The sequence below is a fragment of the Onychostoma macrolepis genome, chromosome 09 (assembly GCF_012432095.1).
Source record: "Onychostoma macrolepis isolate SWU-2019 chromosome 09, ASM1243209v1, whole genome shotgun sequence".
Lineage (NCBI taxonomy): Eukaryota > Metazoa > Chordata > Actinopteri > Cypriniformes > Cyprinidae > Onychostoma > Onychostoma macrolepis.
This window is the reverse complement of record NC_081163.1, coordinates 13,059,495-13,083,683: the sequence shown is the minus strand read 5'-3', so window position 1 is coordinate 13,083,683 and position 24,189 is coordinate 13,059,495. Positions and strand designations below refer to the sequence as shown.

Genomic DNA, 24,189 nt, shown 5'->3' with positions numbered 1-24,189 from the left:
TAATGCTATGGCCTTGTGTAGAGCATTGCTGTTGAAATTAAATGGTAAATAAGAGTCCATTCGTAGCATTAATGAAAACTGTTGAAGTATTGTTCCTTGTTAGAGTTTGTTCATTTCAACATTCACTATTAGCTACTAATAGGCTACATTTTTAAATTTTAAAGTTTCTTCTTTTAACATTAGCAAACTATGAAATAACTTTAATGATCAATATAGTAAATAATATTAATATTTTTTTATTCATTTACAAAGTATGGTTCAGTACTGTTGCTGCTTTTTATTTATTTTTTTAAATAGTAAAGCACTAGCTCTCTTTCAGTATCTATTTTGAAAACTATCGGTTGATTAATCTGTATCGACCAGTGTGGTCCAACCTAGCTATCGGTATCGGTAAAATTCACTATCGGTCGACCTCTACTAATCAGCATCTTGATATGCCCCCCCCGTGAGGTGGATGGAGTATCTCGGCAAAGGAGAAGTGCTCACTAACACAGATTTAGACAGATTTGTGAACAATATTTGAGAGAAATAGGCCTTTTGTGTAGATGGAAAAAGTCTTAGATCTTTGAGTTCAGCTCATGAAAAATGGGGGCAAAAACAAAAGTGTTGCGTTTTATAATTTTGTTCAGTGTAGATATACATTAGAGGTGTCATTTCTGTGGGCAGATGTTTTTTTCTGTTATGCAATGAGTGGTAATACTTATGCAGTGTTTGAGTTTATTGGCTTTACATGTTTGTGACAGCAGTTGAAAGGTTAAATATAACAAACTGAAGGGCCTTAATTTTTTACAAACTAAAGAACAAGTTGACCTAATTTCCTTCTAATTGTTAACATGCCATGATGCTATGTTTATTTTAGCTTGTTTATCATAGTGTATTCATTTAACATTTATTTGTGCATTTCAGTATTGTAGAAATGTGGTTTTTGTTTGTTTGTAGTGGGTTGATTAGCAGGCTTATAATTAGCTCCTCCAGTCTCTTGGCTTCTACTCTGGTCAGGGATTACAGTGCTGCAGGCTGTTTTTGGCAAACCGTAACTGTTTTGTAGGTCAGTGAATCACCAGTGATTCTTGACCTCAGTCAAGTGATTTTGTTCAGATTTACAGTCTTGTCAGTAAATACACTGGTTTAGCCTTTTTACTCGCTTATTTTATTGCTTTTGGAGTGTTTTTTTGTTTTGTTTTGTTTTTTGTATCAACTTAACTGTCCTTTTATGAATCTCTCTCCTATTGTTGAGGCCATTGAGGGCAAGGGAGAGGTTTTTTTTTTTTCTCATCTCTACATGCTCTCCTAATGTGAGTGTGTGTGCATGCTGAGTAGCCATCTGGGCTAAAGGAAAGACAACCTCTGTGCAGAGGATTTGATTTTTAAGCTCATCGACTTCCTCCTCTTTTCAAAAATGTTTCCCTTGTTCCAAACCTCTCCTCATCTCTTCTTGATCCCACTCACTGGTCCAGTGTGCTTACTGATTTTACGTTCATGATGTTTATGGCATCAGATCCACAGCAGTACAGATTAAAGATGCACCGAATCGGCCGATTTTTCGCATGACCGGCCCGGATCGGTGACTGGCCGGTCAGTCTCACTTCTTGCCGGTTCCGAGCCGATCCTTTTATTGCCAGCGACACAGGCAATGACGTCACAGCCATGCGCACACTCACAGTTGCGTGTAAACACATCGTTTCGCATGATAATGATTCTAATTTTAATTGCATTCAATATAAATAGCGACTGATAATGTATTTGTCGTGCCAGATTAGGCAGTGAGTGTGTGAGAGAGACAGCACACACAAAGTAACTCACAGAAATTTATAGATTTATAGAATATTTTTATTTATTTAGTTTTTTACAAAATATGATTTAGATAAGCAACGTTATACGGCCATGATGTTTCCCTGAATATCAATATCAACACGATTGCAATGACACAGATTTTATACAATAGTATTTCAGTAAACAAGAAGTTAAAATTAAGCGACTTAGATTTTATACACAAGTTTTTCGCTGACGAAAATGGTTCAGATCAAAGCCACAGCAGAACTGTTTCATGTCTCTGAGCAACACAGCAGTGTTTCGTTATCGAATGAGTCCACATTTTTGAACTAATTGAGTGAGTCAATGATTCAGTGGCCCAATCATAAGGACATTCACTTGCCTTGCCATTTGAATGAATCGGTTGAATGAATGAATAAATGACATTAAAACGGACACTTGCTGCCACCTACTGGTGGTTTAGTCATATTTAAAAGTATCATTGCATTTTTTCAACATTTATTTGTATGTTTAAAAAAAAAATGTTTAATTTCTTTTATGTAAATATTTTTTGCGTTGAAATTTGCGTAGATTTTTGATTGTGCATGCTGTCAGTTATAGTTCTTGGAGAAAAAAAAATTGGAATCAACAAAAATCAGTATCGGCAGGTCACACTTCCAAAAAATTGGAAATCTGAATCGGCCAAGAAAATTGCAATCGGTGCATCTTTAGTACAGATACATAGCTGTGTAAACTACATAAAATAGGCCGTTAATGGTTCTTTTACTTGTCAGTCAGATAGTCTCTTCCTGAGGGGGTTGTTCTTATGAAACCGCAGAATATAAAGGCTGATTTATCCTCTACGCATCCACAAGTTCAGCTGGGTGCGCGCTGCAAATATGATGTCATCGCGGTGTTTGTGGAAGTCCGCTTTGAGAGCGTGCGGTGTCGTTTCACATGGCGGTGTGCACGGCATTTTTGGTAACTTTACGCGCAGCTCCGCTAAGTATAAATGCCGCTTAAATGTGTGTGAATGCAGTGCATTCAAAATCTTCAACTAGGGATGCTCATTTTAAACGGTTAACCGGTAAGCGACGATTAATACAATCAGTTAAACAGTTTAAAACGTCATTTATTTATTTTTATTTTTTTCCAGTAATTTTTATCAAAATATTTTAAAAGGTTTGCTGCATGGTTAAAATACGCTACGTGTATAAAAAAAAATTTAAAGGTAAAAAAACATAAGTTGCGTATAAGTCTCGTTTTATTTCATTCAGAAATATAGGCCTAATGCCAACGCGAAATGTTTGCAAACATTATAATAAACACTTTAAACATAGCTAGGCTATTTTAGTTCCCCTCACTCCACAACAAATCCTTTCAATTTAACAGTATTTAGAAAAGAACAAGAATTAAAAATATAAGAAGCTGTAGCTATACAAACGACAAGCCAAAACAAATTAATTTAGGCTAAAACGAAACTGAAACTCGCTATATAGCGTAGCTTTGTTTTTCTCTGCTTGCAGAAGCTCTGCAGGTGCGTGATATATGATATAACCATGTGAATCTCATGTTCTGTTGTTTGCTGCTTTTTGCGCATGTAAAATAAATCCTTGGAATACAAATGTTAGTATTTTTAACAGGTCACAGACATTAAATTCTTTCTAATTTAATTCAGTTCTAATTTAAAATCTCGTCGGTTAATGGTTAATAATCGGTTAACGAGCGTCGGTTGTCGATTAGGAGAAATAACAGAAATGAACATCCCTATCCTCAGCCATCCTTTACTCTTCAGTTTATTGTGAGCCAGAGCAAGTGAGTGCTAATACGTTGCGAGAGCTGTACGTGCAGCACGTCCTCTCTCTGCTTTGGGGAAGGGGTGGCAGGGGCTGGTTGGCAGCCAGCTGAATGCTCACCGGCTCCCTGTGTGTCCCACTTACGGGAACAAAGCGGCAGCTCTGAGGGCAGGCAGCAGTGCTCTCTTTACCTTTCCCTGCATTCTGTAAATATCTCCCATACAACCCTCCACTCGAACATAACCCTCTGGTAAGTGTCTGCCATAGGAGACAACAGGAGGTGATCTTGCTATTACATCTGCATTCTAAAACAATGTATCTGTAGCGTTATGTGTCGTAAATGTGTTGCCAAAACGCCTTGCTTTATTTGCAGTGTCATCCCTTCTGACATTGCATTGACACATGTGACCCTGACCACAAAACCAGTCATGTCAATTTTTCAGATTTTTGAGATTTATACATCATCTGAAAGCTGAATAAATAAGCTTTCAATTGATGTATGGTTTGTTAGGATCGGACAATATTTGGCCAAGATACAACTATTTGAAAAGCTGGAATCTGAGGTTGCAAAAAAATGTAAATACTGAGAAATGTCCTTTAAAGTTGTCCAAATGAAGTTCTTAGCAATGCATATTACTGATCAAAAATTAAGTTTTGATACATTTACGGTAGGAAATTCACTAAATATCTTCATGGAACATGATCTTTACTTAATATCCTAATGATTTTTGGATATTGGAAAAATGGATAATTTTGACTCGTACAATGTATTTTTGGCTATTGCTACAAATATACCCCAACGACTTAAGACTGGTTTTGTGGTCCAGGGTCACATATAGACTGATACATTTATACTCTGCTATCTGCATTTAAAATTTTGATCTCTGTTCAGGATTGTGGTGCGTATTTGAATCTGTGTATTGTATTTATGCATAGTCATTTGTGGGATTTTTATTTTTTGCTCCGTCATAGTTGCATTTAGAGAGATTTGATATACCTGTGTTTTTGTTTTTAGTGTTTCTTAACTTATCCCAGATGATATTAAGCTTAATATTTACCTTTGACAAAAGCATACCCTGTATGTTGGCCATAAATCAATTGACCATAAATAATAATGTTTATCAGCCATAGCATAAATATAATCATAAGCCATAGTGGTTTCTAAATTTGTTTATCCCTAGTTACGTAGCATACTGACCTTTTTCATGAGGACTGACTGAAATTATTGCAGCTACAGCATAATGGAAAGGCGACCAATCTGTTGTAGAAATATTAATGGGAAGAATTTAAACTGTATATGCCCACTTTAAGATTACGAAACTATCAAAATCTTTTTGATAGTTTGGTAATCCATTCACTCAGCTCAAGTATGTACATTGACTGACTAGACCAGGTTAAAAAATATTTATTTATTTTTTAAGATTTCCACCTTTCCAGATATTAGGAGCTGTACTATTATGTCCATTATCCATATAAAAACTGTGGTATTGTGGTACTGTTCAAATGTTTGGGGTCAATTTTTATTATTTATGTATTTAATATTTTTAGAAAGAAGTCTTGATCAATTTTTTTTTTTTTTTTTTATTTGATTATTTTGATCAAAATAAAATATATGTAAAGTAATATTGTGAAATCTTTTTACAAATTAAAATAATTTTCTATTTTAATATATTTTAAGGTGTAACTTATTCCTTTAATGGTAATTTTCAGCAGCCATTACTGCCTTCAGTGTCACATGATCCTTGAGAAATCATACTGATATGCCGACTCGAGAAACATCAAGAGTCTTTACATTTACATTTAGTCATTTAGCAGACGCTTTTATCCAAAGCGACTTCAGCCGGGCTCGCACTACAGGAGTTTTAAAATCCTAACCGATTATGAAATCTGGTTGCAGCACACACACAAGGAGAATCTTTGCAGATTATCTTCCCTCAAATCTTACACATGCACACACTACAAGATATTAAGTTTATCATGCCAGATTGAGTGCCTTTCGTGATCTCACGCAGCAGCTCGTCAGCAATGTTTACATGTTAGCTAGTGTGCTAGCAGCTTTCTGCACTCACCCGGTACGCTCAAAACTGAGGCAATTTCACCCTAGCGCTTCTCTTTCTCCTTACGGTTGTGATGATACGTTTTTGACACATTATAGAGCCAGTCATGTTACTACAAAACGTCAGGAAACGGTGTCCTCCATCTCCACCATCCAACAGCTGTTTGGCGGTCGTGCTTTGGCTATTGTGAAATTACTGACGTAGTCATAACAGGTCATCATCCCGATTTAAATCCTAAATATCAAACATGTTTGATATGATCGGGGCAGCCCTGATTTGTGTGCGAGCAGATCAGGAGGTGCAACATTCGATCAGTGAACGCCTCACATTACCAGATAATCCGTGCCGAACATCAGGACCGATCGAGGTGCTCAAGATTTTTGCTCCGATTCTCGGGAGGGGGAAATCGGGGCTAAATCGGGCTAAACGTCCTGTAGTGTGAGCCAGGCTTTACAAACGAGGACGATGGAAGTAATCAAAATCAACAAAAGAGCAATTATATGCAAGTGCTATAAAGTCTCAGTTAGCTTAACGCAGTACACGTAGCAAGTTTTTTTTATTTTTATTTTTTTAATATAATAAATAAAAAGAACAGAGCAAGCTAGTGTTAGAGGCCTTTTTTAATTGTGCAATAAATAAAAAGAAAACAAATAGATAGAATACAAAAAGATTAGAAAAGCTAGTGTTAGTATTTTTTATTTTTTTTTTAGTATAGAATTAGAATGGAGAGTGCTAGAGTTAGAGGGTCAAATAAAGATGTGGTTTTTAGCCGATTCTTAAAGATGGCTAAGGACTCAGCTGCTGGGATTGAGTTGGGCAGGTCGTTCCACCAGGAGGGAACATTTAATTTAAAAGTCTGTGAAAAGTGATTTTGTGCCTCTCTGGGATGGCACAATAAAGCGACGTTCACTTGCAGAACGTAAGTTTCTAGAGGCACATAAGTCTAAAGTAATGAATTTAGGTAAAGTGGTGCAGAGCCAGTGATGGTTTTGTAGGCACACATTAATGCCTTGAATTTTATGCGAGCAGCTATTGGTAGCCAGTGCAAATTGATAAACGGAGGTGTGACATGCATTCTTTTTGGCTCATTAAAAATTAATCTCGTTCTGGGTTAATTGTAAAGTGTTTGATAGAACTGGCTGGAAGACCTGTCAAGAGAGCATTGCAATAGTCCAGTCTGGACAGAACAAGAGCTTGAACAAGGAGTTGTGAAGCATGTTCAGACAGAAAGGGCCTGATCTTCTTGATGTTGAATAAAGCAAATCTGCAGGACCGGGCAGTTTTAGCAATGTGGTCTGAGAAAGTCAACTGATCATCAATAATAACTCCAAGGTATGGTTGATGTGCCTCACTGGATGGTGAAATTGTGATTAACTTTTATCTTGAGAACAGTTTTGCTGCTTATTTTTTATGGAAATTAAGAAACATTTTCTTTCAGAATTCTTTGAAAAGCAAGCTCAAAAGAATCGCATTTATTTGAAACACTATCTTTTGTAACAAATGTTTTTACTGTCACTTCTCATTCATTTAATGAATCCTTTGATCAGTTTTTTTTAACAATTATGTATTTGTGACTGTGTATGTGTGTCAAGATGTATATATTTTTTTAAATTGTAAGTCTAACGTAGGCCGCTGTGGGATAGGTTGCTGTTGTTTCTCTGTAAAGATGCTATCTCGAGATAAAAATGTGTGTTGTGGCAGCTGTGTTGCTTTCTATTATGCTCTGTCTAGCGCTTTTTTTTTTTTTTTTTTTTTTATGAAGAACGCTTCCTGAAAGTGTGTTGGTTCCATTATTAGAACTGTTTTATTGCCTGCTGATATGATGCACTGAATAGCTTGCCGCCTCCTGCTTTTCTCATCTTATTTTTTCCCTGTTCTCTCTACTGTCCCTCTGTCCTGATTTCCTGCAGTGAGTGAGAGAGTGAAGGCTTACGGCAGCCGTATGTTGTGTGCGTGATGAAAAATGCCTGAAGGTATGGAGTGAGAGAGAGAGGAGAGAGCAGCGTGTCATCTCTCAGCCGCTGCTGCCGCTGCTCTCTCTTGAATAGTAATCAGTATTAGAGAGAGAGACACACTGGTAATCCTGCTGCATTATCTACTTGCCAGTCGAGAGCCATAGAGAGCGGGCGAGCGTGTAGGAAGCAGTTGGTCAGTGGAGATCAGCTCGGCACAAAGGGCTTTCTATGGTCAGTAATCCATGTTTCTGTTTGTTAGAGGATGTCTAAATGAAGCAGATAGATGTGTATGTTTTCTTGTTTTGACAGAAGGTAGTGATGATTTGTTGGCGTGTAAGTGCTGAGATTGTTAAATGTTTGACTTTTAATGCTAGTTCATGGCAAAATTAACTTTTGGTTGCACACCATTTTATATTTCCATTATTCTAAAATATGTGAATTCTGTATCCAATTTGCATATTTTCTGTTGATTTGACTCCAGTGATAGTATTATATTTAAAGTCGTATCTTTGAGTTCTGTACGCTGGTCATCAGGACATTGTAATGCATGGCCACGTTCCTCAGTTGTTGCTATGCAGGTGAATGGGTTTCCTCTAGGTACCTCTATGCTGGGTCAGGTTCAGTGCTTTATTAAAGGCTTTGCTTTTGGGCTGGTTTCTTGGTAACCTGAGCATGGTTCTTTATGTCTGGGGTTGTTAAAAGGTTTGTGATTAGTGTTGTGATCATGCTGCTCACAGAGAGTGTTTCTATGCCCTGCATACAACATAATGTACAACGCTAGCTGTGTCTGACTGCAGGATCACATCCTCGTGACCTTGCTGTGTTTCATCTCTCGAGTCAGAATCATTTAGCAGCTGTATACATGTAGACATATTTACTAATGGCAATTATAGAAGGAATGAATGAATGAAGCAAGAATTGCTTTTTTTCTGTTTTACTTAATTTGTCTTTCTAAGTTTTAAGTGATTGAAAAGTGTACACTGGGATTTGATTGGATCATGATTGGAAGGAATTAATGACCGCGTGATTGTTTTGGCCATTATTGCATAACGATATATTATAGCCTGCAAAAATATGACCGGCTTTATTAGATTCACTCATAAAAATGAATAGGACCTTGGCCACTGGTGAATGCATAGTACTTGTGCATTTTCTGAATGGTTAAAAATTGCAGCTAACACAGCTGGGGTTCATAAAAGTCTGTGGCCATCATCCAAATGTCCAGTGATCAGTTTCTCAACAGATGTGGAGTCATGGGATAGTTTGATGGATGGAATTGTGGTTGAGGTTGTTTTGGGAAAACAGTGATCGATTCATTTCCTAAATTTCTGTCTCCATTTCATAATTACATTTTATTATGATATAGTTTAGAATTTAGTTGAATCTGTTTTTAATGGCGTTGTAACAATAGAAGTTTGTTATTAGTCCCATATGGCTCGTTGCATATTATTAGAGGAAGCAGATTTATTTTTGGACATAAATGCATTGGTTGGAGAAGAAATGGTGCTTTCGCTGTAGCCAATTTCTTTAGATGGATGATTATGTTGGTATGGTTATTTGATGCCAAAATCATTTGGGTGGATCTAATTTCAGAATGACAATTTAGACAATAAAAAATACCCGGTTTCTGTTACTAACTATATCCAGTCTAATCAAACTTCACCTTGTCTTGCAGCATTTTCAGCTGGCACTGATTGACTCCACACCCTGCACTTTGTCCAAAGCTGAAAGTAAGTACCCTCCAATGCATGTTCATTTCTATTACATATCTTTTTATTAGGAAACTGCATTCACATTATGCATGAGTTTTTGTTTAGTTTTTTTTTGTTTGTTTTTTTTTAGCAGTGAACAGCTACATTTTTTTTTTTGTCTTCTTGAGAGAGGTTATTATAGGAAAAAGGAGTATTTCCTCAATTATATTTTTCCTCTTACCATTTTCATCCTGCCTGAGACTCCAGTTGCCAGGGAAACTGCATGACTGGATTCAGCTGTGTGTTGCCTTGCATACGGGCAGTAATGACATGCTTGAAGTGCACAAAGGGCAAGCTAATATTCTTCCTTCCCGGTGTCTGTACACCCATAAGCTTATTAACGCTCAAGCTGAAACAGTGAAGACAAAGAACACTGGTTTAATATTTGGCCTGATATCAGATTTGAATGCAGTTTCCATTAGAAAAGGATTTCCGGTGTTAATCAGTTCCTCTTTTTGTCCCTACAGTTCAGTTCCACATCGCTCATGTATATGAAATTCAGGTGAGTGTTCCTCTTTTTTTGTAACATTTTATCAGAATATGCAGATAAATATGCAGTTTCGCTGAAACTCATGTTTTGGGGTATAATGTTCTGGATGATATAGACGGCAACAGTGACTGTTTGTTTTTACGCAGACCTTGGTTCTTGAAGTAAATTCCAATCCATAGATAGATAGTGATCATAAATATTCTATTTGATTCTATTCTATTTATTCTATTCAATTTGATGCAACTGAAGATAAGACTATGTGGGATAGACAAAGGATGTTGAATCTGTGATGTCAAACATTAGATGATAAATGTGAAAGAGAACTTTTTTTATTAGTAGAAATGGTGTATTGATATATTAACTTGAAGTGTCATGAAACCCTAAAACACACTTTTTGAGATTGACACATTCGAACAGGTTGCAAATCAGTGAAAACAACTTTAGTACTCATTATGTATATTAAGGCAAAAGTGGTTATTTTTTTAATGAACCGAACATGTAGTGAAGTGACATACGGCCAAGTATGGTGATACTCGGATGCTCTGCATTTAACCCATCCAACGTGCACACACACAGCAGTGAACACACACACACACACACACACACACACACCGTGAACACACACTCGGAGCAGTGGGCAGCCATTTATGTATTGAGGTGGAGAGAGCGCTGTACATTCACTCCCCCCACCTACAATTCCCGCCGGCCCGAGACTCGAACTCGCAACCTTTTGGATTATGAATGCGACTCTCTAACCATTAGGCCACGACTTCCCCCTTTGATATGTATGTGCACATATCACATCGTCTTCAAATTATGACGTTCTACAATGCATTTCTTCTGCTGAACACAAAAGAAGATATTGAAGAATGTTGGTAACCAAATAGATGCTGGTTCACATTGTATTTGTTTTTTTCTCTTCCTTACTATGGAAGTCACTGATTTCCAGCAACTGTTTGGTTACCATCATTCTTCATATTCTTTTGTGTTCAACAAACAAGTACGACATGAGGGTGAATAAAGTCATTTTTGATTTAACTATCACTTTAACGATGCATTAATTTAAATAGTTTTAGGTATTTCACAGCATTTTTTCCCCAAAAAAGTTTCCCTAAGAGATCTTCATATTTGGCAGGTTTTAGCATTTTATTATTTTTTTTAAACATTTTTTAATTGACTACATTAGCAGTGCTTTGCAGTGTGTTTGTGTTTTCAAATTAGACGTTATTAGTTTTAGTAAACACTATTTACCATTACTCTCAGTACCTCCAATACCCTGCAGAAACTGCAGCTATTACTTGCCACGATCACCATTTTCATGCTATCATTAGCTTTTCTGGTGGGTGCATCTTGTACTTTCACTAGTACCTCATATTTAATTGCCAAATTTAAAATGATTTTAGAAACTGCCACAACCCTACTGTTGTGTTCTTTTGGCATTATAAATGACTGTTTGTAAAGGAAGCAGGTTCTAGAGGTTACAGGGCAGTGTTGTTGGTCCTGGGGTTTTCTTTTGCTCAGTTTACTGCTCCTGCCCAAACATGCGCTCTTGATTGATGGATTTGTTTCTGGGGTGCCTCCTTGACGTTGTGTGTGTTCAACCAACCAATCCCCACCTTGTCCTCTTGGTTTTGCTTCAGCTTCCCTGTAGTTAGTCTTTTTGATGAGCGATAGACTCTTGTTACTCTGTCAGTCTTTTCTGTTCTGCAAACATAGTTCTTATCCACCTCGCCTTATATTAAATTAAAAATGAATGCAATTGTATTAAATCTCATACAAATTTCCATACTCTTTCTATCAAAACTTTGCTGTAAGGAATGATGACTGCACTTATCAGCCAACCAATGCCTAAGTTTTACAATAGGTCAATTTTATTGTCCACCACACACAGATGAGGTTGCTTTTTAAGTGTGTTTGGAGTTGTGTTGGTCAGCTATGGTGGTCAGCCATCAGCTCCAACAAAGATCTGTGTCAAGGTCGCTAAGAAAAACAAACACTTCATTTGAGAGGGCTTCTCAAGTTACACTGATACAGAGCATGTCTCTGTTTGTCTGACTTAAGTCTAGTCTGGACTGACCCTCCCCCTGCGTCTGTCTGTGTGTTTGCCTCTCTCCTCCTGCGTCCCTGTGTCTGGCCTGGTCAGTGTCCAGTGGGTTTCCTCTCTTCCTGAGACTGTACATTGTGGTGTGTCTAACGAGGCCCTTTGTGTCCACCCAGAGGTGCCGTAAAAGCGCTGACCCTTTTGTCTGTTAAAACCTCTCTCCTCTTCTCTGTCTGTCTGCAGAAGAAATACCGCATCGCAAAGGAAGCTTACGAGAGTCTGTTACAAACAGAGAATCTCCCTGCACAGGTGAAGGCAACTACGCTCCAACAATTAGGTGAGTGTGTGTTTTACTTACTTCCTGCTTCCCACAGTCATGAAAAACCTGGAAATATCAGAATTTGTGATTTTTATGCCTGGAAAAGTCATGGAAGTTAATAAAATAAGTCATGGAAAAGTCCTGATTTCTGTCATCAGATATGTCTAGTTATGCTTAGCTATTAAATATTTCATCAACTGCAGTCCAGTGTTCATAAAATGATCTGAAAAATCCATCCAGTAATCACAACCAGCTGGAAGAAGTTATATAAATTCATTGGTCAAAATGTGTGGGAAACCGGGCTTTATTTTAAATAGTGTGTTTCCTATGTAGATGATTGTTTGCTGTGATTTTAATCTTGATTAGTCAAAGAATGGAATCTGCACACTTTCTGCGCAGATTTTGCATACAAGATATGGATCTCAGTGTGGTAATGAATATATGTGGCAAAATATAGTAAATATTTCAGTCTTGTTGGGTGGGGGGGAAGAGCATGCAAGAGAGTGGTTCCATTCTGCACAGCTGTTTGGAATTCTGCAGTCACAAATTCTACAGATGTGTACTTATTTTGAAATGCTTTGTAAAGAAAGAATATTTCATTTTGGTTTTTCAGTCTTTTTTTTTTTTAATTTTCAGATTAGGTAATTGTTCATCATAATTCATCCATTCAGCTTTCAGACAGTCTTCACTAATGTATTGCACCATGCCATCTCCCCAAATAATATTAGTGGGATTCGTAATAACAGCATCCTCAAATGTACAGTCCGGGTTTTCTAAGATATGTTGCAGTTCTCAAGGTTGTGCAATTTTGCCAGATGTGATTGTTGTTAATAAATGTGTAGATTGCTTTTGGGATGCTGTGGTGTGGTTAGAAATCTGAGCTAAGGGCAATCCATAAACTGGGAAAGTGGCATCAATGAGCAAAGCACTCCAGGATGGAGCTGTCTGCAAGGTACTTTGGGTTAAAAAGCATCAATAAGTATAATAATTTGAATAATTGGCACAGTTGTCCGTTTTGAATCCTCAAACTACAGCTCTTCATCACACCAAGCTTCTTTCTTTTGCTAGTCCAAAAAGAAAGTGCAAAAAAAAAAAAAAAAGCAGCTGCCATAAAACCATTGCCACGTTGCCCCTGCAATTGTCGACAATGGTCTGGTTGCTGTAGTAACGTGTCCCGGGTGCAGGCGCTTGCCACAGGTGTTAAGAGCTCGGCTAGGATCAGTGCCTAGGAGAAGCCAGGCCACATGGGGGAAGTTCTTTGTCTGCACACTGTCTCGTTCTCCTTAACAACTTCTGGCTGGCTGGGAATGGAGAGGAGAGGGGCTGTTTGGACAGAGTCATCTCTGCGGAGACCTTTTGAAGCTGCTGGTGGTAGTAGAAACCGCCCGACCCCCCGATCCTACTCCACCTCATCTCCCCACCCTACCCTGAAGATAACGAGCGAACCATTTGCTCCCTTTATGAGTACCAGTGTAACAGCCTCCACAGTGCATACCGTGACTTAGTGCTGTAGCAGAGAGTGTTCTAGTTGTTTTGTTCAGAATGCAGTTTCTTATTTAATCCTCATGTTTCCCATCACTCCCTCAGGCTGGATGCATCACACAGTCGAACAGTTGGGAGATAAAGCCAACAAGAGCAGCTATGCTATTCAGTGTCTGCAGAAGTCTCTAGAAGCAGACCCCAATTCGGGACAGTCTTGGTATTTCTTGGGCAGGTAAGCAAAAATTTTACCTGATTTAAATGAAATTCCTCTTCCGTGTATATTATATTATGTTATATTATATTATAATATATATATTTTTTATTAATTTTATTTGCATACGTGCATGCATACATACATACATTCAGGTCTTAAAGTTATCAAAAAAAAAGAACTCATGAACTCGAACGTGATATCAACAAGTTTTTTTAAATGTAGCCCTGCGTAGTGCATACTATCCATCCTAAATTCTGTTATATATGTAATTTTCAATACTATTTAGGGCAGATAGGGTGGATAGTGTGCACATTGGGACGCAGGGCTACATTGCTTACTTGTTGATATCACGTTCGAGTTCATGAGTTCGCCTACCAATGGTATAAGAGGGAACACAGCTTTCACTCTCAACCAAACTAACATTACTAGCCATCCAAAATTTTTGCTCTTATAAACACGAGACGCACATAATAGCAGTGGAATCGAAAAGAAGCATGCGACACATTGAAAAACCTGCGAGGCGCAAAGGTGTCTATCTAGTGCCATATTTACATTGCTGCTTTTTTAATAGCTTTCCTGAGCTTTGTAAACAGCTCAAAGTAATTATGTCATCTCCATAAGAACTATATGATTGCCAGAACAAATTTACCGGTAGTTTTGAAAAGGATTTTACCAGTAAAGACTGTAAGTGTGAAAGGGGCTAAACTCTTCCTCTGCATATGCGGTGAGTTTACGTTCATCTGGGAAAACTGTGCTTTATCTCACTAGATTTGTAACGTGAATCATTTATAAACCTTAAATGTTTCTAATTATGCGATTGATTGTACATCGCAATTTCAAAATAAAAGTTTCTGACTTTATTAAATGAATTTAAAGGTTGTTGAATCATATGAAACATCACGAGGCCGTTGGTGCCCTCTGCAGGTATTTTTTTATAATATAGGAATATTACATGTATTTTAACAGTGAAACCATGTAATTAACAATAAAACCAATTAATTACTTGGTTTTGATACTTTATTTGAGCCAATTATTATTGCCTCACATTAGTTTATGTATAAATAGTCATATTAAAGCCTGTTTTTTCAGCTCATAATTTTCAAAGTGTATGATACAGCTTTCTTCAGGACAATCATATATTCATGAAAAAAAATCAGTTTGAATAAGGCAAGCAGTAACTTTGCCATAGTATCCTTTCAAATGTTAAAGTTGCCACAGTAATTGCGTTCTTTGCGTGCGCAGCACTTTATTTGTAACATTTAGTTTTATTAGTTTATTTATCAAGTAGTTTCAAGGAAAATCATTTTCAAATTTGTTTGTTTGCCAAATAACCCTGTGTATGTGTCCATCCCCCCAACCCTCGGAAAAAAGTTCAGGCTCAGGATTTTTTTTTTTGCTTTAATCCCTTTCATTTTTTTGTTTAACAAAACTGAGTTTGTGTAGCTCAAACTTTTGAGCGATGCATGAACTGATGAAATGCATATCTTGAATCCACTGTAATTTGCTGAAAGTGTCTGTCAAATGCATAATCATATAAATATAATTCTCTCATTTTAGCTCTATAACTCATATGCTTGAAAGTGTCTGGATTTTGTGTTTTCGGTTGTCATGCAGGTGCTACTCAAGTATTGGGAAGGTCCAAGATGCCTTCATATCTTACCGACAGTCTATCGATAAGTCTGAGGCCAGTGCAGATACATGGTGCTCAATTGGGTAAGCTCTTGATGATCGTTGTTTGTGAGGTTAAGCTGCTTCCATTTATTATTTATGTGCATTTCTTGCACATTAAAATGAGACATTCTTGTTGTTTGTTGTTTTTGGTAGCTGGGTGTAAATGGGTCATTTGGGGCTGATGTTGCCTCAGGCTTGGTTTATATTGCTCTCTGGGGAGAGACAGAAATGCTCAAGACATTTATGCTAAAACATCCTCCTCAGGATTGTGATAAGAAGGTGATTTAACAGCTAACACTGGAAGCAACCATGTACAAACACCTATCAACCATGTATAAATACCTATCACAAGTTGTGGAAACCCTTTTACCTAATTAGACCACAAGGAACCTCCCAAAATGTCAGCAAAGCTAATCATAAAATAAAAAATGGTACATTTGATTATAGTCGTTACGAAATGTTTGTCATCCATGGGTTGTCATGGCAAAATTTTATGTGGAAGATATGAATTGTTTCTTGATGCATTAACCTGTGGCAGCTAGTTATGATCCGTATGTTTATTTAGCTTTCCCTTTTTAACCACTCCTATTTGCTGTGCTTGCTTCTCCAGTGTGTTGTATCAGCAGCAGAACCAGCCGATGGATGCACTGCAGGCATATATCTGTGCAGTGCAACTGGACCACAGCCATGCGGCCGCCTGGATGGACCTGGGCACACTCTACGAGTCCTGCAACCAGCCGCAGGATGCCATCAAGTGCTACATCAATGCCACGTGCAGCAAGTCCTGCAGTAACATCCCAGCTCTAACCGCTCGCATTAAATGCCTCCAGGTAGAGAGAGTGCTTGTGCATGACGTTTTCAGGAGAGGAAGTGTACATGTTTCATTTTAATGTGCCCATCATTGTGTTTTTCTTTCGGGAAGATTGTGAACATTGTTCGTTTTTGAGTTCCTTCCTGTTTGAGTTGAATCACGTCCCCTTGTCTGACATACTATACACTGAGGATGATATGAGTGTCATTTTCATCTGTGATTTGATGCATACCACCATTGCATTGACTCAAGCTTAGCTGAATCCGGCACTGAACATGTTTTCTGCGCAATCTTTTTCTAGGCTCAGTTGTGTAATCTTCAGCAAGGTAGTTTACCAAGTAAAAGTAAAATGCTCCCTAGTATTGAGGAGGCATGGAGCCTACCAATCCCAGCAGAGCTCACCTCCAGACAGGGAGCGCTCAACACAACACAACAGGTGAGAACAGATCAGCTAGACAAGCCAGTAGAAACTCTTACACTATCTAATGGTTTATACTCGTAAAAATGATTTTTTTTAGTGGTAGCTTGGACATTGTGACATTTTAAAGAAATGATTTGGGTTCAGTACAGGTTGAGTTTGACGCTATTGGTGGCATTATGGTTCACTACAGAAAACAATTTGAACTTGACCCTTAATTTTATTTATTTATTTTTTTAAAGTAAATGTTACAGTTACAATAAGGTATTTACTGTACAATGAAAGTAAACCTAGTCAGGCAATAAACATTAAAATGCATGCTTGTTTATATAGTACAGCCAGAAAACTATTCAATATTATACTAGTGTTGTCAAAAGTATTGACTTCGGTACCAGTCGGTACTGAAATTTTAAAAACGTCCATTTCCCGCTAAGGGTGAATCCCAGTTCTCTGTCTTACCCCTTCCCCTACGTCTTACCCCTAGCCCTTGTCCCTCGAAACCGAGTGGTAAGCGCTAGGGGTGAAAACATACCCCTATGAAATGAGACACCACTTGGTTACGGTTACGTCATCATACACCGTCGCTAGCTGGCTGCTACGTCACCAGAGCCGACAACTGTCGATCACGAACTTTGGATCGTTTTACAAACTTGTTAAAACTGTAGACATGCATGAAGTCCATTCAAGGCTAGTCTGCGGGACTGTTGTGCAAATCAGCAATGTAACGTTAGCGTCGCAAACTAGCGATTTTTTTTTAAAAACGTTTCAATTAAGAACATGGTTGCAAATATATATGTACAGAACTGTCTAGAGCACAAAACAAGACTGTCGTAATTTTTAAATAAATTATTTAAGCCGCAAATACTTGATTGTTGCCGGTTGCGCAGTGTGTTCTGGGTACCCCTCGGTTTCAAGTAAGCTCGTGAAAATGCTTGGTTTTAAGGGGTATCTACCCCTTCCCCTTAGCCCTACCCCTTGATCAAAACGAGAATTGGGATAGCCCTTACTCTCACGTGAACGCGCAAAACTAAGGGGAAGGGGGAAGGGGAAGGGGTAAGACAGAGAAATGGGATTCACCCTAACATTTGAGCACTGTTGAGCCGATTCTTATATACCATTGATTGGTCATTGTAGCCAATCACAGTCATATCTGTTGAGTGCGTGAACACATTGGCCAATCAGCAGTGTTTTAAGAATCGGCTCAACAGCACTTAAATGTTAGCGGGAAATGGGCGTTTTTAAAATTTCAGTACCGAAGTCGGTACTTTTGACAACACCATATTGTACATGCATACTATCATAAAAAGTATGAGGTCAGTAATTTATTTATTTATTCATTTATTTATCTATAAAAAATTATCAAAGAGTCCTGGAGAAAAAAAAATGATCACAGTTTCCACAAGACTATTAAGTAGCACGACTGTCAACGTTTATAATCAAAAATGTTTCTTGAGCACTAAATCAGCTTATTAGAATGATTTCTGAAGGAACATGTGAAACTGAAATGTAGTTATCGGATTTTATAATATAATGAAAAATGTAAAACATTTTTATAACTATTTTACAGTACTACTGTTTTTACTGTATTTTTGGTCAAATAAATGAAGCCTTGGTGATGAAAAGAGACTTCTCTTAAAAACATTTAAAAAAATCTTGGAGTATGGCCGTATTTTTTAATCAGCAGAAGCCCCATAACCACAGATCTTGCGTAACAAATGCTGTCGAATGAGCTTAGCCTGTACTGAACTCAAGTGACATTCCTTTAATGAAACATCAAAGTGTGTGGTAAGGCCTGACTTCATGATTAAGTACCACTAAATGGTCCTTAATTTCCAGTCATACAGAACAATGTTGTTGTTAACATTGATTCTGGAGAATAATCTTAAACTGCTAAGGTTTAAAGTTATTTCCTCTAGTTCATTAGACCATAGCACTCATCAGCACACATCATCCTTTGTTTCAACATATTGGTCACTAATTTTGGGGAACCATTTAAAACTATGACTATATTTAACTGGTATAATTAAGAGCTTGAAAGTTGGCATAAACACAATCCTTTTGCTTATTGTGAAAGGGAGCAGTTTGACACTGAAATGTCAGTATTGACTCTTCATTGCCAATCAGTGGTGCATAAATGCAATTTTGGTTACTTTAGTGAAATGTTCATGCAACTGTCAATTTTAAATGCTCCGAGTCATTTCTGCGCGGGACGGAACTGTCAACTGCGATTTTGTATTTGTTGCCAATAGCAGATCACCTGCAAAGCTCATCAGAGCAGTGAAGCCCAGTCCCAAATCCCAGGCCAGTCTCTTCCCCTTCATATGGTCTCAGGCCAGACTGATGACCAGTCCAGCCCAGCCAAAAGGAAGAGGACCACAAGTCCAGCCAGGGTACTACAGGACAGCATTTTAATTTGTTTAATCTGTTACAACTATCTAGCAATGTTTGATTTTTCACTGGTTTCTCATTTCACCGTCAGAATTCACCAGATTCCTGGGAAAATGATCCAGGTCATCAAGTCCCCAACTGGAGTTTAACCCCACAGAAGCTTCAGGTTGGTAGATTCAATTTTTATGGTTATTTCTACATCTGTAAATTGTTGATTTATGTACACTAACAGCCAACTTTTTTCCTTTTTGTTTTTGAATAAAGTTTCTCAAGTTCACCAAGGCTGCTTTTATTTGACCAAAATGTATGATAAAAACACTAATATTGTGAAATATTACAATTAAAAATACATTTTCTATTTTATATATTTTAAAACATTATTTATTCCTGTGACGACAGCTGAATTTTCAGCAGTCATTACGCCAGGTGTCAGTGTCTAATGATTTTCAGAAATAATTCTAATTTGAAGATTTGATGCTCAAGAAGTGTTTGCTATTATTATCAATAATAAACAGTTTTTGCTGTTTTTGTTTTTTGAAACTGTGATACACTACCATTCTAGATTCAAATTTCTATTTTTAATATTAATTCTTTAAACAGTGATGCATTAAATTCATCAAAAGTCACAGTACAGAAATTTGTTACAAAAGATTTCTATTTCAAATAAATGCTGTTCTTTTTGAACTTCAAAGATCATGTGACACTGAAGGCTGAAGTAATGGCTGCTGAAAATTCAGCTTTGTTACCAAAGAAATAAATTGTTTTTAAAAATATATGAAAACAGATAACCATTCTTTTAAATTGCTATATTATTTCACATTATTACTGTTTTTACTGTAGTTTCGATTGCATACATCGTGATCATGAGAAAATTTTCAAAAACAAAAAAATCTTTTGACCAGTAGAGCATTTTTTTTCAAGATATTATACTAGAGCTGGTGCAAAACAAACTATTCTGATTTATTCTGATCTGTTTTTTTTTTTTTTATATTTAAAAAAAAAAATTTACACTCAGCTTCTGGAACAGTTACGGACCAACAGGGCTAATCTGAAGCCAGTGCAGCTGCAGATGCTGGAACAGTTGGAAAAGCAGCTCAGTCTAATGCAACAGAATCAGCAGGTATGTGTCATGTATAGTTGTGCATAACAGGCTGCAAACTTTTAGACAGGCTGGAGGTAGCCTAAATTAACTTACTGAATTTTTGATACTGATGGTCTTGTTCTCCCCAACAGATGAGGCTGAATGCTATGGGTCAGATACGACCCAGTGTGTCCAACGGTCCTATAGCCGACCCCTCACTGCCTATGAACTCTAATTCCACATCCTCCTCTCACCATCCACACATCGCTCTTTCCCGCACACCCTCCGCCCACTCACGATGCGCTGCTCAGCCAATAGCCAACGGACCTGTCCCTGCAAGCCCCGCCCCATGCACGGCTGGAACCCTGGGTAACACAGATGCCGTCTCTGTGGGCAATAATCACCTCCCAGGATCGGGGAGCAACGGAAACGTGCCTTACTTGCGGCAAAACGCACTACCTCATAACTGCACAACCCCCACCAGCAGCAGCATGGATGATGAACCGTGGAAAAGCCAACACATTAATTCCACTCAGGTGAGATTAAATGTCCTGGCCGATATGATAAGATCGTAATTATCATGTCATGTATGATAAGATAAGAAAGTTCTATAGGGTTGTTCTGTCTCAAATCAACCACATTTCAGAAACTTGTCCAGCTTAAAATTTTGTTAAATATTTTTTCCTGAAGAAAGATAAACAGTTATGTCAGCCAAAATATTAATGTTATGAATAAATATTTATTCAGGGATGTGGTTTTTCCGTATAAATACAGATTTCTGTATTTTCCGAGGTTTTTTTGTTTTTGGGTTTGGGTGGGGGGGGGGGGGGTACTGCATGATGATTGAAATCACGCAAATGGTGCAAATTTGGGAACTCAACATTTGTCATTGGAAACGTTTAGTTTCAGTGTTACACAATCCTTCAGAAATCATTCTAATATGCTTATTTGCTGCTCAAGAAACATTTCTCATTATCAGTGTTAAAAGTTTTGCTGCTTAAAAGCTGCTTAATATTTTTGTGTAAACAATACCACTCAAACATTTGTATAAGATTTAAAAAAGAGAGAGAAATTAATTTTATTCATCATGCATGAAAGTGATAAAGTGAGTGAAGACAATGATTTATATTTAATAAATGCATTAACAAATTTAATTAATATATTTGATAAATACAAATAAATGCTGTTCATTAAACTTTATATTTATCAAAAAATCCTGAAAAATAAAGTTTATCACCATTTCCACAAAATATGAAGCAGCAAAATTGTTTTCAACATTGATAATAATCAGAAATGTTTCTTGAGTCAAATAAATTGTAATGATTTCTAAAAGTGACAATGTCACAAAATGACATGTGACACTGAAAACTGGAGTAATGATGAAGAAAATTCTGCTTTGCATCACAGGAATAACATTACATTTTATAATATAATAAAATAGTAATAGTATTACTTTTTGATCAAATAAATTCAGCCTTGATGACCAGAAGATATTTATTTAAAAATCATTAATAATTGTAATGTTTCCAAACTTTTGGCAGGTACTTTAATAATAATAACAATTCTATATACTTTACTATAATATATTGTAGTACTTTATTATAATATATTATATTGTTATGATTATTAAATGCTGCTTTTTATTTTTACAGGACAACAGTATGTATTACAATATAAGATACATCAATATATTTGTGCTAAAACGTATATTTTTAATAATAAGTGTTGGGGGCTTGACTTGGGGCGTGGTCAGATTTGTCTTCTTTTTTTTCTCTCTAGCCGATCACATGCCTGTTTATGGAGTAGTCCACTATTTTGTAAAACTGGTTCAGAATTAAAATTTTTACCTGGGATTTGGAGCCAAATTACAGAGGGGTAAAATGATTTGGCATCATCATTTTATTTTTATGTAGAGATTGGTAGGTCTGTTGGTAAAATCTACAAAATAATGGATTACTTTGTAAATATACATCCATGACATTTAACATGTTGGTTTTGATCTTTTATGTATTGCTGTTAGGGCTGGGCGGTATATCGAGTGTGTACGATATATCGATATGTTCTTTATAAGCAATACGGTATGAGCAGGGCCTAAAATTAACACTTGTCAACGCCGATTTTTACTCACATTTGGCGCTTGGCGAGTGTTAATTTTAGGCCCTGCTCATACCGTATCGCTTATAAAGAACATATCGATATATCGTATGTAATAGTGTGAGTCGCCAGTTGGCGGGTAAAGCTTTTACGAAATATAACAATGCAATGTAGTGAGAACAACAGCCCATTTTTAAAGAGATTCGCTGTTTCTGACATATAAAATATAAATATAAAATAATATTTTCCGAAGACTAGATCCTCGTGATGCTGTTCTGTCATAAGCGACAAGAGCGAATAAGAAATCAAATAATTGGATACAAATGGGCTGATAAAGTCAGAGCAGTGTGATGGCCAGCTTATCCCTAAACACGGTTCTATTAACTTTTACCCGAGAAGATATTGCAGCTTCATTTCGGAAGATTAACTTTTCCCTTCTTTATTCTTCCTAACCCGAGAATGTGGTGACTCATACCTGCAAAATTGTCAAAATATGCGGTTTTGGCGAGTTACCTCGTAAACGTAGTCTTAAATGAGTTATAAAGTCTTAAATGACCGTAAAGAGTTTGGAGATGTCAGATCCGCGTCATGTGCATTAGGTTTTAAAGAGAGTGTGTGTAAAACCTGCTGAAGTCTGTCATTGATGTAACTCAAAGAACAAACGAAAACTGCTCCTAGTCGCTGATTTAACTTTTGTAGCTTGAATAAAGATTAATCTGTATAGTTTATGCATATACAATTTATATTTTATGTGAAGATTGTTTTTAAATCACTTAATATTTCAGAGCCTATTAAATGTTAAAAATAATGGCTTTCAATAAGGCTATACTGTAAATGTTAAATGGCTATAATTAATTGGTAATATTTAGGAAAATGCATTTAATAGAGAGACCAGTACTTCATTAGGCTACTATTTAGTAAATAGATGCCATTAAAAGCATATCTTTGCTGTTTCTACATTAATTTGGAGGTTCAATGTGAAATTATGACAATATAAATATGCGATTAATCATGATTAATTACAGAAAAATGTGAGATTATTTTTTAAATGATTGACAGACAGCACTAATGTTAACCCTTTATAGATTTAAGATTTCAATTTAATGTCTAATTTTATAGGTCCCCCCAGAAAGAGATCGGGACTGCCCCCACCCCCTTGACCCCCTTCAAATTTTCTGTTCGATAACCTGGCCCTCAAATGAAGCTAACTGAATAGCCCTGGTCTAATCTGTTAACATGGGTGCGAGGAAAAAATACGCACCACATACGCACTGCAAACGGAGTTTATAAAAAAAAAAGAATAATAAAATAAATAAATCAATAAAAATAAATCAATAAATCTCAGTTTCTTTTAGTAAAGTAAAGGACAAATTAAAAACATTGTAAATATGTTTAGTCATAGTAGTAATAACTGCCTATTTTTGCAAAAAAAGAAATTTGGCTGGTTAATTTTATCACGTCACTGGCAAAAGTTAGTTTTAAGCCCTGGGTATGAGGCAATACCGATATACAGAAGTTTATATCGATATACAGTAGGGCTGGACCAGAGTATTTGTTCGGTGGGTTGGCATTCGATTTTCAATTTTGAGATTTGAATATTCTATTTTTATTTATTTATTTTTTCGAACCCCTGGCATCCCCTGCGAAACGGTTCTCATTCGCGCTTGAATATGAATCGCTCATGAGTGAACGTCACGAATCTCATGATTCAGTTCATCTGGAAGAGAAGACAGAAATGCTGAAGACCTCAGCTGTGTGGGAGCACTTTAAATTGAGTGAGGACTAGACAAAGGCAGTGTGCCAAATATGAAATTTGAAACTGGCCTGCCACAGCAGTACATCAAGTTTGAAAAATCACTTGAGTTCTGT

General features: G+C 36.9%; 1 protein-coding gene across 8 annotated transcripts in view; it reads left to right on the top strand.

Moving 5' to 3' along the window:
• The window catches only part of kdm6a (lysine (K)-specific demethylase 6A), a 69,708-nt gene that overhangs the window by 26,370 nt on the left and 19,149 nt on the right, over positions 1–24,189 (top strand). For 5 of the 8 annotated variants that reach the window (XM_058786261.1, XM_058786259.1, XM_058786265.1 and 2 more), the window contains 11 exons: positions 9,236–9,290; positions 9,779–9,813; positions 12,086–12,179; positions 13,749–13,875; positions 15,472–15,570; positions 16,139–16,358; positions 16,641–16,775; positions 19,007–19,147; positions 19,237–19,311; positions 20,161–20,265; positions 20,379–20,762. In XM_058786261.1, the coding sequence (XP_058642244.1) occupies positions 9,236–9,290; positions 9,779–9,813; positions 12,086–12,179; positions 13,749–13,875; positions 15,472–15,570; positions 16,139–16,358; positions 16,641–16,775; positions 19,007–19,147; positions 19,237–19,311; positions 20,161–20,265; positions 20,379–20,762 (1,470 nt within the window). The remainder of the gene's footprint in view (positions 1–9,235; positions 9,291–9,778; positions 9,814–12,085; positions 12,180–13,748; positions 13,876–15,471; positions 15,571–16,138; positions 16,359–16,640; positions 16,776–19,006; positions 19,148–19,236; positions 19,312–20,160; positions 20,266–20,378; positions 20,763–24,189) is intronic. The other 3 variants (XM_058786262.1, XM_058786260.1, XM_058786263.1) reach the window with 2 other exon arrangements.